The sequence below is a fragment of the Anarhichas minor genome, unplaced genomic scaffold (assembly GCF_050575085.1).
Source record: "Anarhichas minor isolate MPS153535 unplaced genomic scaffold, ASM5057508v1 ptg000136l, whole genome shotgun sequence".
NCBI lineage: Eukaryota > Metazoa > Chordata > Actinopteri > Perciformes > Anarhichadidae > Anarhichas > Anarhichas minor.
The window spans coordinates 12955369-12974005 of record NW_027466582.1 but is presented as its reverse complement, the minus strand read 5'-3'; the positions used below and the strand labels follow the sequence as shown (position 1 = coordinate 12974005).

General features: G+C 40.6%; 2 protein-coding genes across 2 annotated transcripts in view; both read right to left on the bottom strand.

The window, feature by feature from the left end:
* Window positions 1-136: 136 nt before the first annotated feature.
* On the bottom strand, window positions 137-6451 carry lrp11 (low density lipoprotein receptor-related protein 11). Its single transcript, XM_076083738.1, has 9 exons — window positions 5397-6451; window positions 4327-4484; window positions 3240-3381; window positions 2890-3015; window positions 2598-2783; window positions 1531-1698; window positions 1369-1425; window positions 1186-1278; window positions 137-1095 (listed from the first exon to the last, which is right to left on the bottom strand). The coding sequence occupies exons 1-9, from the start codon at window positions 5959-5961 to the stop codon at window positions 941-943; spliced, it is 1650 nt and encodes a 549-aa protein (XP_075939853.1). The 5' UTR covers window positions 5962-6451; the 3' UTR covers window positions 137-940.
* A 4038-nt stretch (window positions 6452-10489) lies between these two features.
* The window catches only part of map3k5 (mitogen-activated protein kinase kinase kinase 5), a 62361-nt gene continuing 54213 nt past the window's right edge, over window positions 10490-18637 (bottom strand). Inside the window, exons 21-30 of the mRNA XM_076083689.1 lie at window positions 18565-18582; window positions 17830-18007; window positions 16778-16946; window positions 16481-16666; window positions 15388-15493; window positions 14577-14820; window positions 14331-14443; window positions 13508-13629; window positions 13196-13272; window positions 10490-11884 (exon numbers count right to left, since the gene is read on the bottom strand). Coding sequence (XP_075939804.1) covers window positions 11824-11884; window positions 13196-13272; window positions 13508-13629; window positions 14331-14443; window positions 14577-14820; window positions 15388-15493; window positions 16481-16666; window positions 16778-16946; window positions 17830-18007; window positions 18565-18582 — 1274 coding nt within the window. The 3' untranslated portion in view covers window positions 10490-11823. The remainder of the gene's footprint in view (window positions 11885-13195; window positions 13273-13507; window positions 13630-14330; window positions 14444-14576; window positions 14821-15387; window positions 15494-16480; window positions 16667-16777; window positions 16947-17829; window positions 18008-18564; window positions 18583-18637) is intronic.

Sequence of the window (18637 nt, the reverse complement as noted above, 5' to 3'; positions counted from 1 at the left end):
TTGTGTGTAATTGTAAACCCCTCAATCTGTAAAATATACAAACAGCTAATAAAGGCTTCAATGGTAATTTAATTATGTGCTGAACATGTGGGAAAAGATAAAGTGTTGCATTGTTGTAAATTACTCAGTCAACAGATCGCGCCAGTGTTTTATTTTTATTTTTAACACACTTTAATATCTCACATGAAAGACAGCACTGAGAGGGAATACATGTGCGCAAATATAGTAGATACTCCACATAAGTTTGGTTAATAACAAAAAATATGCGACACAATTTAGACAGAGATAGAATTTGACCAATATAATGTACTATGGCTTTGTATGATTCTGAGGAACTTAAAGAATAATTTGTTGCCGATTCCTAATCAGTCAAAAAAAGTGCACTATAACAGGCACTCCAATGTGTTTCTGCCCTTCAGACCAGTTAACTCAAGTAACATGTGCAGCACAGGCATGCCACATTAGTGCCACCCAGTGGCAAAAAATACAGCATATTTTTGTGCAAATAATGTTTAATATCAAAGTAACCTGTGTTTTAGGAATTTCAATCAAGGGCACAAAATAGCCTCTTGTACTGTATGTATCCCAGAAGTCATTGGGGCAATGCAGACAGCAGTATTTCATTATCAAATGTCGATTCATCCATCGTGGATTCAAAATCACACAACATAAATGTGAATTAACAAGCGTCTAAATGTGTGTCAATGGCTTTAAAGGCAGCATCTGCAGCGGTTTTAGCAGTCAGAGGGGTTCAGTGTGGCGATGTTCACAAACGTTCATGACAGCAACGTGTTGGGGTGTTTCCAACCTGACATGAGGACAAATTACAGACACTGGGCTGCAAGAAACACAGCGTGCAAATTCAAAACGTTCCGGCTCAGGCTGTGTTGCGACGACGGCCGTGTTTCTCTTTCTCAGATCTCAGACCCCGGCTGATTGGCTACAGGTACATGCCGTTGATGAGGTAATCGGACTCCTCTGTGGTGAGGGGTCGAGCTTTCTTCAGCTTGTGTCCAACGAGTCTGAGACGACAGCCGATCATGAGCAGCAGCAGAGCGGTGATGATTATGCCGAGAGCCAGAGGAAGGATTGCACCTTCAGGGGGAAAGAGAGGCCATGTAGACAATTAGGAAGAACATGACACATAAAACAAGAACAGGAGGTACATACAAACTCAAACTATACCTGATTCTGGTACTGGATGCCCTCCTATCACGGGAAACGGTTTGGAGACGGGGACGCTGCTCTCTGCCTGGCTCTGGGATACTTTTGGGGCAGCTTCCAAGAAAAAGGCACATTAACAATTTAGATTTGGAAACACTTACTGGTATGTCAATAAAGTTGTATTGAAATGCGCTCTGGCTTTACCTATCTCAGTCTGTTTGGTGATTGGAGGAGCCACAGTTGCTGGTTTGAAAGCTGGACCTAAAAGATGTTTCCATGAAAACAAAAGAAAAAGAATTACAGTTGTTTTATGTGTTCAATGTGTATTAGATTGAAAAAATAAATTGACAAGAAGCAGATTCTCACTCTTTTGTATACATTCACTGACACAGTCAGTTTCCTGGAGGAAGTTGTTATGGTTGCCCTGGCAACCGCCATACAGGAAGTGTTTGCATTCTCCCGCATTTTGGTCATAGTACCAGCGCGGGAAGGTGCCTTTACAGGGTCCCACAACCGGAGACGCAGCACATGGATCTACAGAGAGAGAGAGTCAGGCACAATACACCACTCATCAACTTTGAACTATTTTCTCCTCACATGGAGGGCACAAGATGTGGCTAATGAGAAACTAATTACTTTGTCAACAAATTGCACCAGTAAGTGTTTTTTTTTAATACATAATAAACTTAAATATCTCACATGAAAGAGGGGAAGTTGTTTACAGCTTGTTGCCTCTAAATGTCCAGTTAATTAATGCAGATTTAAGTTGAGATAAGATAAACTTTATTGATCATAGACAGGGAAAGTGAAGTTGCAGCCTGAGGAGAGTCGACGTATTCCCATCAACAACAATACGCACAACCAACCAAGAGCAAATGTCAAAGTATTTTTGACGCCATTTCTCTTGACTTGTCCTCTCTTTCTCCTAAACAACGAGGTATCATCTTAGCTAGACGAGCTTTTAGACGTCAGACTGAGCATTCGTGAAATGAAGAAAAGACTCCTGAGAATGTACTACCTGCCGTAAAATACCGACGGAGGGGGAGAAGCCCTTTTTTGGTCAGTCTCAGCCTGATCCAGGGATCAGATGGCGGAGCGGACAGAGGGGCTTTGTTCCAGCCCTCGGAGAAGACGCTGGCAAAGAGCTGCTTTCCCAGGGAATGCTGAGTGTCCCTGTGGCTTTGCCAGCCCTTTTGAGCTGAGTGCTGTGACTCAACGGCTGCCTACAGGGCCTCCATCTGCTTCTATGTCCAGACACGCACTAAAAACTCTCTCTCTGCCTCTTTACAAACGGGTACCGCACTAACGACTCAGCGATGGAGGATCATATTGTGATGCTTGTAGATTGCCACCCGACCCTGTATTTGGAACGAGCACTCTGTTTTGTATCACACACTTTTTTTTAAGGTGTTCAACATGAACACAACCTTTACCTTGACTGGCTGAAGCCTCCTGTTGACTGGGACTTTGTGGAAGAGCGGCGTTGCTCCTGTCCTGAGGCGGTATGATGTTCTCAATGCTCTTTCTGGGCCCAGTCTGGAGCATGGAGCCATCCTCTTCTGCCTCCTCTGGCTGAGGCAGATCGGCAGGGTGGGTCACTGACTTCCTGTTGCTGTCAACTAAAAAAAACTAGTTAATGAAGTTCTTGAATTCCTTGAACTGATCCTTACAATACAAGAGACTACATGAGATGTTCACCATTACAAAACAACAAGGGTTTCTTACAGGCTGGGCAGAAGATTTCATCGGAGCGGTCTGGACAGTGTTGCTTCCCATCACAGGCGTACGTGATGTCAATACAGCAGCCGTCATCACACTTGAACTGGTACTTTGAACAGAGACCTGTACAAACTGTGGGCACAACAAAGTTACAGTTATACATCTTGTAACAGTCTTAAACTGGGACCACATAAACCCAGCTCTTAATGATTAGAAAATGTTGAAAGTACTACATATATTCTTTAATGCTGTAGCATCATCAGTGCTGCCATTTAAACTGGCTGAGCAGCAATATTTTTTGCACACACACACACACACACACACACACACAATACATGTTTTGTTGAACACTTCACCTTCTGCTTGGTGTTTTGGTGCCAGCACAGTAACAGAGACGTTGTCGGAGCTTTTCTGGCCCACTGTGTCAGTGACGGTCATCTGGAAGGTGTAGACTCCCTTCTGGAGTCCGCTGATCTTCAGCAGCCCTGGATGAGTCGCCTTCAACACATACAGAAATGATCAGGTTTTAATTAATCACATGTGCACAGATTGAAGTTAGTGTAGGCTACACTTTTTAAAACAGTATTTGTTTGAGAAAAATATACATTTTTTTCATTTAGATAACTGCATAACACCATAAAAATACACATTTGCCCTCTTATAAGCACCTACTAATCTGTAGTCGTGCAGATATTTTATTTTTGTGCCAAGACAGTGTGAAAAGATTTTTGTTTGTGATTCTTAATCTATTAAAAAAATACAATTGAGGTGCAAAATAAATACCTGAAAATAGTACTTCATCACATTTATAAAAAAATCAAATACTGCTGTAAAACAGCCCTGCTTATATATTTACATCATTGCTCAAAACGACCTAATACTCCTTGTGGTGCTAAAGAGATGGATACAATCTACAGCGGACAAAAATATGAAGGTTTATATGTTCCTATCGCTCACTCCTTCTTGAAAACTTCAGCAGCAACATGTCTTTCCAAAAAACAACATCTCAATTACTTAAGTATATAGGACACATTGTATTAGACACTCCTCATGTTGCCTCTATGGCTGTGAACAGCGGGCAGGCTCCAACATGGCTGATGTCCTTGGAGCAGGCTGGGATAAACTCTTATCTCTGTTGATACAGCAAGGTATTATGGAGCTCTGGACACAAGCCGCCCTGTTGACTTATTCAAACAAGCAATTTGACACTGGTGTCTGCCAGAGCGATTAGTGACTATTCATACTGCAAATTAAAATGTTAGAATCAGCTGATCCCCTGAGAGAAGAGAGAACAATAGAGCAACCCCTGTATCTTTTCTTAATTCACTCTGTGTTTCCTCCAGTGTGTGTTCTCAGGCTTTCATTACTCAAATGGATGCGCCGAAATTAACCTGTATACAAACATTTAATACCAAGATGTCTTGTGCACTGACGTGCACTGACCTTCATATTGATGGCCGTGTCCCCCTTGACGAGGGTCCATTCATAGTGGTCGATCCCATGGTCGTCCACGCTGTCCCGTCCGTCCAGGACGGCCCAGTCTGTGGGCAGCTGGATCACCACATCCTGTCCGGCGTCGCTGCGAGGAGGCTCATCCACATCTGGAACATCACACAGGAAAAAAAAAAGATAATATAGAGGATGTGTACTACACGGCTACTTTATTTCAATTTTACTCTTTTGTTAGCACCAAAACCTCATGTTAGAAAAAGCTGAATAAGATAATAGTTGGTATTTTTACTTTACTTAAATGGTAATTAATCAGCTGACAAATCAGCTCAGTATCACTAGTAAGTCAATAAATAAGATAACTATTGCCATAAAAACACCTGCTGCTGGTCTCAGTGTCCTTATATAATGTTGCAAATCATTAACCCAGCCTGCCGGCTTTATCAAGATTAAGCAGTTGCTAGTGGCTGTTCTATGCAATTTGATTATCTTACATACTAGAGAGAATAAACTGAGACTGCAGACACGTTTTCTTTAGTACTATAAAGTTAGATAACCCACTTTGGAGGGCTAATTTCTGTTCTATAGATACATCAGAGTAAATATTGCTTAAACCGTCCTATGATACATTATACCATTCCTAGAAAACAAAGAACCACATTACAAATCATTACGTAATGCTTTGTTTCCTACATTATAAGTCATGTTTCTATAAAATCTGCAATGTTAAGTCAAAAAAAAACCTTTATATTGTGCTCCTTCCTCCGTTATATATTTTAATTTAATCAGCAGTGTTTTAGTTGAAGATGAAACATTAAAGACTATCATTTAAGCTTTAATGAATAAACCATGGGTATGTCATCTAGAAGGGTAAGCATATTGATTGGTTGTCCATAACTAATACTAACTTATTATCTATCCAGGATAATTGTAAAAAATGGCCCTGCAGGATTTTAATATCAACACAAACAGGCTATCCATGCATGCACAACAACATCTAAATCATTATCAATCATATGGACCAATACTTATATTCAGGTTGTTGTTGTTGTCATCCCCCCCACCTTGTGTATCGTCCTCAACATGTCCTGCCCCGGGCCCCCTGGCTGCCCCGCTGGATGAAACAGGGAGTTGTCCCTGCGTGGTGTTGGCTGTCCGGCTGTACGCGGTGAAGCCCTGCTGCGGGGCGAAGCTGCAGACATTTTTGCTCCTGTAGGTGCAGTTGAACAGGTAGCAGCTGAGGCTGTCCCCGGGCTGCCTCAGGTCCTGCTGCACCACCGCCACGGTGCAGTGTGGCTGGGAGCAGCAGGCGTGCAGACAGTCCCTCCAGGTGTACACCCGGTCCGGGGCCAACAGGAAGGTGGCCCCTTGCTCGATGGAGGCCTTGGTCCGGATGATGCGCTCCCCGACGGCGTTGAAGTCGCCCACGCACGAGTCCAGCGCATCGCCCGCCCGGTACGTCTGGTCCTGCTGGAGCTGCTTGCGGAATTCCTCCAAGAGCTCCTCCACGCTCGATATTTTGGATTTCAGATCCGATATGGGCAAGGATCGGGTGTCGATACGTCGGACTGCGTTCAGCAGCACGACACAAGCGAGCAGCAGCAGCCGGGGATGCTGAAAGAGAGCCATGTTGTTCTGTTAAACGGCGTCTCCCCTCTTCTGCCTCCGGCTGGCCTCCGACGCAACCACACAGGGAGAAAAAACGGCCTTCCTACATGAACTATATCCCCGTAATACTCACTTAAAACACGGTATTTTACAGAGTAATCGTCTCTAAATCACGAGCGGAGCAGCGAACCGTTTGTCCTCTGACGATGCTAGAAATCTGTAGTTGTCATGGTGACTGCGGTCAAGTCAGCAGACACTCAGATCTCCGTGGTCAACTCAGCAGACACTTAAATTGTAGTGCACCTATACGCTGAAACTTACGGTAAACGCAACCAAACGGCACAGGACGGGAGCGAGCGAAAGATTTTGCAAAGTTAGCGGAAAGATTAACGTGAAAACTTCCGGTTTTCTACAGACGAACATCCGGTTTTCAAAATAAGATGCCAACAAAGTATACATATTGCATAATGAAATTAGATTAAATGAATTATATTCACATTAAGTATAAAACATGCTACCTGCATCTCCTGAGTTAAAGGGAAAATACACCTAAATTGTGCGTAAAGTGTCTATTCTTTGATTTGAGGGTTGCTGGAAGTTAATAATACCTGACTGACGGTCAATTAAGACATTTTGCTACAAAAATATTTTTCTCAATAAGTCCAGACAATGACTGACATGTATGTGTTGAGGACATCGTTGACTCCACCCATACTGAATATTAGACATTTTTACTGTCCCAATTAGGAAATATTTCAAATTAAAACTCATACATTTGAATCGAGAAAATATCTAATAAATGGATGTTTGAAGTGTAATAAAAACAGTTTTCTCAATAAGTCCAGACAATGACTGATATGTATGTGTTGAGGACGTCGTTGACTCCACCCAGACTGAAAATTAGACATTTTTACTGTCCCAATTAAGAGATATTTCAAATTAAAACTCATACATTTGAACCGAGAAAAAGTATAATATATGGATATTTGAAGTGTAATAAAAAGTTTTTTCTCAATAAGTCCAGACAATGACTAATATACATGTGTTGAGGACGTCGTTGACTCCACCCATACTGAATATTAGACATTTTTACTGTCCCAATTAAGAGATATTTCAAAGTAAAACTCATACATTTGAATCGAGAATATATCTAATAAATGGATGTTTGAAGTGTAATAAAAACAGTTTTCTCAATAAGTCCAGACAATGACTGACATGTATGTGTTGAGGACATCGTTGACTCCACCCATACTGAATATTAGACATTTTTACTGTCCCAATTAAGAGATATTTCAAATTAAAACTCATACATTTGAATCGAGAAAATATCTAATAAATGGATATTTGAAGTGTAATAAAAAGTTTTTTCTCAATAAGTCCAGACAATGACTGACATGTATGTGTTGAGGACGTCGTTGACTCCACCCATACTGAATATTAGACATTTTTACTGTCCCAATTAAGAGATATTTCAAATTAAAAATCATACATTTGAATTGAGAAAATATACACACAAGGTGATATATTTCGAGTGTTTATTTCTTTTAATGTTGATGATTATGGCTTTCAGCTAATAAAAACCCCAAATTCTGTATCGCAGAAAATTTGAATATTACATAAGACCAATTTAAAAAAGTTTTTTTATTACAGAAATGTTGGCCTACTGAAAAGTATGTCTATGTACAGTATAAAGTATGCACTCAATACTTGGTCGGGGCACCTTTTGCATGAATTACTGCATCAATGCGGCGTGGCACGGAGGCGATGAGACTGTGGCCCTGCTGAGGTGTTATGGAAGCCCAGGTTGCTTTGATAGGGGCCTTCAGCTCATCTGCATTGTTGGGTCTGATGTCTCTCATCTTCCTCTTGACAATACCCCATAGATTCTCTCTGAGGTTTAGGTCATTCAAGAATTTGGTTGAGAATCACAAGGAGTGAACTGCGGCTGGAGTCAGTGCTTCAAGAGCCACCACACACAGACGTATCCAGGACATGGGCTACAACTGTCGCATTCCTTGTGTCAAGCTACTCCTGAACCAGAGACGTAAGAAGTGTCTTACCTGGGCTAAGTTGCCTGAGCTAAGTTACCTGGACTAAGGAGAAAAAGGACTGGACTGTTGCTCAGTGGTCCAAAGTCCTCTTTTCAGATGAAAGTCAATTTTGCATTTAATTTGGAAATCAAGGTCCAGAGTCTGGAGGCAGAGTGGAGAGGCACACAATCCACGTTGCTTGAGGTCCAGTGTGAAGTTTCCACAGTCAGTGATGGTTTGGGGTGCCATGTCATCTGCTGGTGTTGGTCCACTGTGTTTTATCAAGTCCAAAGTCAGTGCAGCCTTCTACCAGGACATTTTAAAGCACTTCATGCTTCCCTCTGCTGACAAGCTTTATGGAGATGCTGATTTCATTTTCCAGCAGGACTTGGCACCTGCCCACACTGCCAAAAGCACCAATACATGGTTTAATGACCACGGTATCACTGTGCTTGATTGGCCAGCAAACTCGCCTGACCTAAACCTCAGAGAGAATCTATGGGGTATTGTCAAGAGGAAGATGAGAGACATCAGACCCAACAATGCAGACGAGCTGAAGGCCGCTATCAAAGCAACCTGGGCTTCCATAACACCTCAGCAGTGCCAGTCTCATCGCCTCCGTGCCACGCCGCATTGATGCAGTAATTCATGCAAAAGGAGCCTCGACCAAGTATTGAGTGCATACTGCATACTGTACATGGACATACTTTTCAGTAGGCCAACATTTCTGTATTAAAAATCCTTTTTTTAATCGGTCTTATGTAATATCTAATTTTCTGAGATACAGAATTTGGGGTTTTTATTAGCTGTAAGCCATAGCCTAAACACTCATTGTTGAGGGAATACTTTTTATAACACTTCAAATATTCAGAAATTACCTGTTCCTCGGTACAAATGTATGACATTTACTTTTAAATATCTCTTAATTGGTACAGTAAAATTGTTTAATTTTCAGTATGGGTGGAGTCAACGATGTCTTGAACAGATATGCATCAGTCATTATCTGGAATTATTAAGAAAACCCTTTTTATAGCACCTCAAATATTCAGAAATGTACCCGTTTCTTGGTACAAATGTATGAGTTTTAATTTGAAATATCTCTTAATTGGGACAGTAAAAATGTCTAATTTTCAGTATGGGTGGAGTCAACGACGTCCTCAACACATGTATATCAGTCATTGTCTGGACTTATTGAGAAAACTGTTTTTATTACACTTCAAATATCCATTTATTAGATATTTTCTCGATTCAAATGTATGAGTTTTAATTTGAAATATCTCTTAATTGGGACAGTAAAAATGTCTAATATTCAGTATGGGTGGAGTCAACGATGTCCTCAACACATACATATCAGTCATTGTCTGGACTTATTGAGAAAATAGTTTTTATAGCACCTCAAATATTCATTTATTATACTTTTTCTCGGTTCAAATGTATGAGTTTTAATTTGAAATATCTCTTAATTGGGACAGTAAAAATGTCTAATATTCAGTTTGGGTGGAGTCAACGACGTCCTCAACACATGTATATCAGTCATTGTCTGGACTTATTGAGAAAAAACTTTTTATTACACTTCAAATATCCATTTATTAGATATTTTCTCGATTCAAATGTATGAGTTTTAATTTGAAATATTTCCTAATTGGGACAGTAAAAATGTCTAATATTCAGTATGGGTGGAGTCAACGATGTCCTCAACACATACATGTCAGTCATTGTCTGGACTTATTGAGAAAAATATTTTTGTAGCAAAATGTCTTAATTGACCGTCAGTCAGGTATTATTAACTTCCAGCAACCCTCAAATCAAAGAATAGACACTTTACGCACAATTTAGGTGTATTTTCCCTTTAACTCAGGAGATGCAGGTAGCATGTTTTATACTTAATGTGAATATAATTCATTTAATCTAATTTCATTATGCAATATGTATACTTTGTTGGCATCTTATTTTGAAAACCGGATGTTCGTCTGTAGAAAACCGGAAGTTTTCACGTTAATCTTTCCGCTAACTTTGCAAAATCTTTCGCTCGCTCCCGTCCTGTGCCGTTTGGTTGCGTTTACCGTAAGTTTCAGCGTATAGGTGCACTACAATTTAAGTGTCTGCTGAGTTGACCATGGAGATCTGAGTGTCTGCTGACTTGACCGCAGTTCATGGTGAGGGGGAAGACGGCCGCGAGACCGTTTGGCTGCTCAGCAGAAACCAGTGACGTCACAGTGATGGATAAATATGGCGAGAGGACACACCTGCAGCTCTGTTTACCTCCCTCTCTCCACCTTTCCACAGGTGTTTGCCTTTAGAAACGGGCACACTATACTTTCATTTGAACAGCAACAACACAACAGGGAGACATTTTCATTACTCTAGCTTTTCAATAGTTTTGTTTTATTGTAATATTTTGAGGCTCTTGTCTGCCTGTATCTATATTAAAACTTGATTTTAACAGTTGAATCACTCTGTGCCTATGAGCTTACTCAAGTTAAAATGTAAAAGCTACAATATTTCTTATGAAATCTTACTGAATTTTGTGACTATACATCTTTGTTAGTCAGTTTATTGAGCGTTACTTTTGACAAGACAACCACTACAGCTTTTATTTAATAAAACCATTATGCTAATATATGGCTTTAAAATGGAAATATAACTTAAAATGACTAAAAAACATTTGACAATTGTCAATATATATATGTAACTTTTCTACATGAGTAAAGAGAAACCATTGCATTTACCAGCCTATTGTTACAATAAAAACATTTCTAACATGTCTTTCACAGTTTCAAGATTTTTTTTTTTTTTTTAATAGGACACAAAAATCTTGAATCATTTTAGATATGAAACAAAACTGACACACACTGCTCATGATTATGTTCCCCATTTCTGACATCATATTTTTAAAATAAAAAAGGTCAAGGCTTTTTCATAGGACATTTTTCCATTACATCTGATTGATGATCATATCAAGACAAGCAAGGTAAGCACAATTTTGTCTGTACAAAAAAAAAAGAAAACAGAGTAAATGATTTAATGTAATATAAATTACTTACTGAATATTATATATCCTATGATTTGTGATACTAGAAAATACAATACTATACAATTCATTTTTCACGTGTTCATTATAGACTCATGGAGATTTAACTATGTTTATCAATGCGTTTTAAAAGCACATACATGTCGTTCACATATAATTCTGTAACACAATATTTACACGTTTATGAAAAATAAAAATGTAGATTCGTATTATAAAAGGGAATGTGAGAAAAACTATTTAAATAAGTCTCAGTATGGATAAAATACCAAAAAACAAAAACAGGGCATGCATGGACGTCCTTCAGATTACCATAGCAATTAAATTAAAAAGACATTTAAATAAAGTAGTGATAAGATGCCGATGATAAAAACATTAGTACAGATGATTTTGAATGTAGTATTTTGTATCTCAGGCTTGTATTAGAAAACGGTCAGTCCCCAGTTTTGTAAACATTACATCTTGTAAAGACAGGAGAAACATGTTTTGACAGTTTTCAATATTTCTCACCAATTGTCATTTTTAACGCACTTGTAACAAAAAGCTGTGTAATGTCCATCAGGCATAGCAAAACTAGTGGCACTTCTCAGTAATTGTTGCTTTCAAAAGGACCTTTTTTCCCCCCGCCAGAAAATTATGAAAATACTCTGACAAGACCGGTCCAAGAGTGTCATGTGTGAGTGGAAAGCTGCTCTGTGCACACAGCAATCACAGGTTCTTCTCCTAAAAGTCTTGCTCTTATAAATACTGAGGTAAAGAGGAGAATACTGGAGTTGTTGGGACAAAGGTCCGGGCTTTTCCGAGTGGTTCTCGCCACTTAAGGCCTCAGGTTGGCTTCTGCCTGTAGTCTGTGATGGCCTTCCATAGTTTACACAGGATCCCGCCTCTGACAGGAGACAGAGAAAAGAGGTTACAACATACAATGTGCAGTATGCTACTGCTTTAACCAACAGAAATGACACTCATATATGTCCTATAACTGAGCTTTTCAATATTATTTGCTGTCTATAATTACCCATTATATCATTTTCTAATGCATTTTAGTTTCTCTTGGCCTGAGAGTCAGAAAGCACTTCTCTGACTGTACATGTATGTGCACAACATCATTATCTGTCAATTAATGAAGCAAGGTTTTTACAAAGTACAGAGAACAGGGTTCCATTGGCAACTACGGAGTTCAATTTAAGACTTTTTAAGACCTTTTTAATACCACAAAGAATGTAATTCATACCTGCTTCACAGTCAAATTGGCCAATGTATGAAAGCAGTAGATGATACGATAATAGTATTATTTAAATCACATTCCTTTCAGTACTTCCCCCGCAGTGTACAACAATAATTCCTATATAATTATTATGATGATGATATAATTAATGAAATTAATGCAAACTGGCCCGGATAAGCAGCAGAAAATGTATTTATGTATTTAAAACAAATTAATTTAAGTTCATTTAGGTTCGAGCTGCCTTGCTACTGTAGTCAACAGTAGTGACTATCTGTATTACTGTAATAGGTCTCGACAAATACAGATTTAACAGCCTCCTGTTCATACAATTCACTGTTGCAACAGTCTCACTTATAACTTGTAAATTAATGATATCTCCCGGCAGCCCACAACCGGATACAAAAACATATTATAAGAAAATATTACTTCCTACAGCAGGCAAGATAAAAAAATATACAACTTTTTAAATACTTTCTAAGGCGTGTTTTGAGGAAAGTGAATCCATAGCTTTTTAAGAGTTTTCAAAATCTGCAGATAGAAAATGTTGTCGTTTTTTATACTACCACGGGGGGGCGCCACATGCAAAAATGTACAAATCCGACACATGCAGTGATCGCTTCATCAATAATTGTTTTTGAAATGTTTCACTCTTATGTGATACACAGCTACAAATGAGAGAAATATAAAAAGGAGATGAAAACTGTAGTAGTAGTAGCTAGCTAATAAACATGTTTAAACTATGGACACCTTCATAGGATTTCTGAGAAATGAAGCTGCCACTATGACTCACTACAGTGCCGAGTTGCCCGGTGCAAACCTACAGAAAGAATTATGCAACAAAGAGTTGTCTCAGCTTCACGACTGTTTCTGGTATTTGGAAAGCTGCATTGCTATTTACATGTGAGTTTCAGCGTGTTTTTTTTAGTGAATACAGAAGTGAAACTGTGAACGGACACAAATAAAAAAAACTACCTCAGTCTTAAACTCTTCAGATCGTCTCTTGTTACATCGTGGAGGATGTTGTTCAACGTGTACTCCTCGTTCAGTATCTGGAGGAACATAATGCATGAAATGAGGGTGCAGGGTACAAACAGCGCTTCTGTACTAAACAGTTACGCGAGATTCAAGAAGACGTAGCTCTTTAGGTTCCCTTCTGTTCTTTGTAACTGCACAACGCTTTATACCATCTTTTATGTCATTGTTTCAAACCGCTCAGTAACATTGCTTAAAAAAAGCTTTATACAACAGACAAGGTGCAGCTCCAGAGTAGAAGAAGGGACTCACGCTGTCTATGGAGTCCTGGTCAGCGCCGTAAAGCCTGAGCCAGCTGGTCATCTCGGAGTCTTCACGTCTCTCTGCAGGCGGACTCCTCTGTCCCTCGGGGACACCTGATGATGAGGGGACGTCTGCCAGAGGATATAGGGAACAGACTGCTTTAGACACACCGGACCCATTCATGCAACATTTGCATTGGAAAACAACGGCGTAATGCAGCGTCAAAATAACCAAATGATGAGGATATCTTACTTATTATATGCTCCAACTTCAAAGCCGCCTTATATAGCAACACTAGTCAGCCCGTATACCAGCACCAGGTATGTTATTGTTGTTCATTTGTACTGTAACTAACCCATATCTCATTCTTTGCCCACATACAGCTGATTTTCTAGCTGTGCAATGCAATTTACGGTAAATAACACTTTGCAGGTGAGTTCTACAAACGTATCACAAATGTATTTGTACATGTTGCTGGCAGATGTGCAGCAAGACGGTACCTCTGAAAAGAACTATACAATGTTTGCACTAGGAGTTTGTCCATCTAAAAAGGATCAAGATAATCGCTTCAAGATGAAGCAATATCATCACAAGCAGGATGCACATCATGTGTAATAGATGTTTTCATTCTGGAATTCACACAATTTGCACCTCCAGTAGGTGATGAGATTTCTCCGCACTTTTTCTGTGATGATGTATTTCCTACAGATCAGCCTCAATGAGCCACAGCTGCTTGTGAAATGTAAAGGCAGACTGGCAGTAGAAGCAGAAGTGGTGCTAGTGTTGCAAACAGTCAAAAGTGTGAAAAGGTAAATCAGATTGAAGTCCAGACCTGCGGGCTCAGATCGCAGCCTCAGTAGTCTGATCTCCTGCTCTCTCTCCCCCAGCACTTGTTGCAGGATGGCCTGGTACTCTCTCTCCTTCTCCACCAGCTGCTCCATCAGCCTGGTGTCAAACAAGTCGGAGGGAGGAAACACAACATCAGTTGAATGAATGAAATGACTAATAAAAATACATGAAAGCTCACAGAAATGAAAGCCATTTTGCCGACAAAATCACAGTAAATGTTCTCGACTACCTGTTGGTCTCCAGCTTCATCCGGCCCAGCTCCATGCTGACAGAGCGCTGTGCATTGTGGGACTCGTGTGAGACGGTGGAGCTGAGCGTGCTGATTCCCGAGGTGGCCACGGTGTCGTCGTGAGTGGCGACGGTAGGCGCCCGGCCCTGGTGGGTGGAGTTCCTCCCCGGCTCGGCGTCGTTGTCAACGTCGTCCTGCTCGGCTGGGTCGCTTTCCGAGGCCAGGCTGAAGTGAGGGCTCAGCTCTGAACACCGACACAAGACAATACTTTGATGATTTACTGGATGATTACGCATCATGTTATAGGAACTGGAAGAGATCAAATTCCAGACACACAGGTATGTATAATTATGATTTAATCGTAGTTAAGTAAGTAGTAGTAGTAAGTTAACGTTACACTTTTCTGACTCAATCTAACAGTCGATTTATGGCTGCTGAGATTTATTGTTTGGTTTCATTCTCATGATCACATCTCATTGTGTAAGCTCCTGCAAAAACACACAAACTGCCAGACTGAGCTGCACGTCAGCCAAGCTTTACAGCTGCTACTAGTTCTCCTGTTGAGCGGGCTTCTTAAAACCGGATGCTTCTCCACTGTGCTCATGTGGTTGACGTCAGTGTTTCAGTTGTCATCACAGAAAATCCCCCAGCCTCCCAGATGTCTGTCGTTCAGCAGAGAGCTGTAATTACTGTAGCATCCAGGGGGAAACTCCCACCACAGCTCCTCTAGTTATCGGGCAGGCAGTGCTTCTCTGACAGACCGCTGATAACGTATTTAGAGGTGCTCTGCTCGGGACACTGATGATGTTACCTGGCACCAAGATGGTGATGGCGGTCTGCACAGCTTTGCGAATGATGTTGTCCAGAGCGAACATCCAGTGAGGCTTGATGTTGTGGTTTCGTAGGACTTTGTTTACCTGAAGACGTAAAGCATTATAGTTAAAGTGCTGTATTGTTAGACTGAAGACATTTCATATTGTCGGTATATTTACGTTTTCCCAGTTTTAATCCAGAGTCCCTGTGGCGATTGTTGATTTATCTCTTGTTATATGCCAAAAATCTGTATCAAAGTATTTCTACATCCAAGTCCCCATCAAATCCCTGTCTAAAACCGTTTCGAATGTTAGATGACTCATCCTGCACTCAGGGGCCTTTAAAAGAATCATATCATGTTTGCTGGTATTTTAAGTTAATTCAGTCTTAATTATTGTACTTTGAATCAATGCACTGCCAACCAACCAGCTGCTTTACTGTAAATAGTTTGCACTGATGACCAACAGGAGGCATCAGAGCATCATCTTTCTGCAGGATTACGCAACACACCCCTTACAAATATGAAAACAACCACTTTCTCTTGTGCCATTTCATCTGCATAACTGCATTTCTAAAGGGGAAAAGCAGAACAGTCCTTTTTCACAGAATGTGCAATTACTCCTGACACATTCCCCCTTTTATCGCCTCACTAAAAGGTTATAAGTATTTCACAGTTATCTGTCTGATCTCTGTGCAGGGCGAGCAGCAACATGGCAGCCTGCCGCTTTCCGCAGCTCATGTAAAATGACAATTACACTGAAGTGTTCAGAGCACATGGTTTATGAAGAAGGCTGGGAGCGGCTCTGCCTACAAATAGGGGGATGGATGATAAGACAGGAAGTCACGTGTTACACAAGAAAATGAGCAGCGTGTGAGGAGAATTTCAGCAACAACTAAAGCCTGAAAGTAACAGCTTTTTACTGCTGTAATTTGAAACTTGATTCTCAGATAAGCCGAGGATAATTAGTCAAAAACCGAATAGTATTTTAGTAAAGATGTTGGGTATGTTGGGTTTGATTCATTATATGAAATGCAAGATGTAGAATTCCTTCTGGACCCTCTATACAATCATTGATCTGGATGATACCTACAGCGTCCTGGAAGCTGAACAGCACGACCTGCAGCTGACTGATGGCGGTGCTTTCAAAGTCCAGCTCCAGCTTGAGTTGAGACAACGTGTTGGCGATGATTTTTCGGTCCGCCATGCGAACAAAGTCACCCAGGCTGACCACGAGGGTGGAGATGTGCTGAGGCTTCAGCTTCATTTGCTCAGAGCCCTGCAGGGGAAAAATGAAAGACGGGGTTAGAGGCCATGATAGGAACATTTGAAGTGTGCATGAGATAGTGTCCATTTGTCTGCTGACTGACTGGTGCCTTCCATAACCAACCTGTGTGAGGGCCTCCATCAGGTTGGCCACCACCTTGTCCCGGTCCTCCGTCAGGATGTGGTGCAGTGTGGCTCGTCTCTCGCTGTCCTTCCGAAGCATGAAGAAGCCTGAATCCTTCTCATCGGGAGACGGAGGCGCGCTGTGGTCCTCGAAGTTCTCCACTGGAATGCTGAGTAGAAAAGAAAAAGATTTTGGCTTTCATTGAACTATAACTACATTTATTTTCATTTTTCAATTACAATAGAACTGGAACAGTTCGGAAACAAATGTGCATGTAAAGCTCATATCACATGTACGAATACATGTGAAATGTATGCCTTAGCCTTAATTTGGATGCAGGAAAAGTGCAACAAGCTTCCTAAATTCTAACAGATAACAGGTGATCCATCTTATTAAAATCATTGTTTCTTTGATATTTTTTTCCCTGCTAATTATAGATAAATTTAAAGAAAAAACATTTGTCTGTGCCGTCTGTGTGTGTGTGTGTGTGTGTCTAACACATCTTTAAATTAAACCCTGTGAAGAAATGATTTTATATTGTAAATTGTGTACTCTGTTTTTACCCATTTCTATCATGCATTTGTTTGCTTTTTGTTTCTGTTTCACGGCCGGGCAACCAATTGCCCTTTCGTGACAATAAACAGATTGATTGATTGCTTGAACATAATTGATCATGTTCAAATCTGACCATGATGGTCTTCCTATCCTTCGATTCAAAGGTATGAGGTTCATCCAATGTTGTTGTTTTGACATCTGATACCAACCTTTACATTATATTATTATTTGATTAAACTTGATTATTTTAATACCCACAATTGCCCCAAATGAGATTAAAATAAGATCACATTTATAACATCATTGGGCACTAAAGAGTGTTATCATTAGAATCAATTCCGCTAAAAGGGCTTCATAGGCAATCAGCTTAGTATTCATCTATTCTACGATCTATAAGAAAACATTACGAGAGTCTGTGGTGAAGTGAAATTACTGTAAATGATCATTTATAAAAGACCATCATGACCCCATTTACTTTGACAAAGCACTCATCCTACCTGAGGAAGAGGGACCTGGGCGCCTTGACATCTCTCTCGCTGTAGCACTTCACGCTGGGCTTGAAGATGAAGGGGTTGGCGTTGAGGTCGTTGTCAGGGGAGACGGAGCCGTACTCGCTGCTGCTGCTGGTGTCCTCCACCACCACCGGCACCGGCAGGGAGATGCTGCGGAGGTACTCTGGAGGACACGACGAACAACAAGGAACCTTAAAAGTGCCCGTTGCACCATTTGTGCACTAATAATCTGAGGTTTTGCTTTGTGCGGCACAGAAGGAGACTGTTGTCTGAACCACTCAGCAGGTCGGAGCTGTTCTTCCGTAACAAAGACGGCATTCAAGAAGGAGAAATTATTCAAAGTGCTGATGGAAGATTGGCTTCCTTTTAAAGAAATCAGATAATACTCGACCATCACATTTGGGGAGAACAGTCACGTCTGATGTATCCGGCTGCAAATGACCAGCCATTGTGTGTAAATAATGAAACAGTGGGTATAGACACTGCGACATTCAAACATTAGGAATGAAGTCATGTTGTGCAATGTCTATTTTGAGAAAAGGGCAGAGTCGTGCCAGGCAGGTAGCCACAGGCAGAAAAAAAAAGAAAACTGTAGCCTAGATACTCTCTGGTAAAGCAAGGCAGATGACTCGGCACAACTGACTTCCAGATCATAAAGTAGTCCCTCTAGTGGTAAATATGTCTGAAAGAAGAAGAAGTGTAGAGAGCAAAGTAACTCACCAGTCCCCGGTGACAGAGCTATGGTGGGAAGAAAAAAACAAAAACAAAAACAAACATGAAATATGCGTCAGCA

Coding starts and splice junctions, on each gene's coding strand:
- lrp11 (XM_076083738.1), bottom strand. CDS start 5,961: ATGGCTCTCTTTCAGCATCCCCGGCTGCTGCTGCTCGCTTGTGTCGTG. Junction 2,784..2,889: donor TGAAATCTTCTGCCCAGCCT/GTAAGAAACCCT, acceptor AGTTTTTTTTAG/TTGACAGCAACAGGAAGTCA. Junction 1,426..1,530: donor CAGTGAATGTATACAAAAGA/GTGAGAATCTGC, acceptor AACATCTTTTAG/GTCCAGCTTTCAAACCAGCA.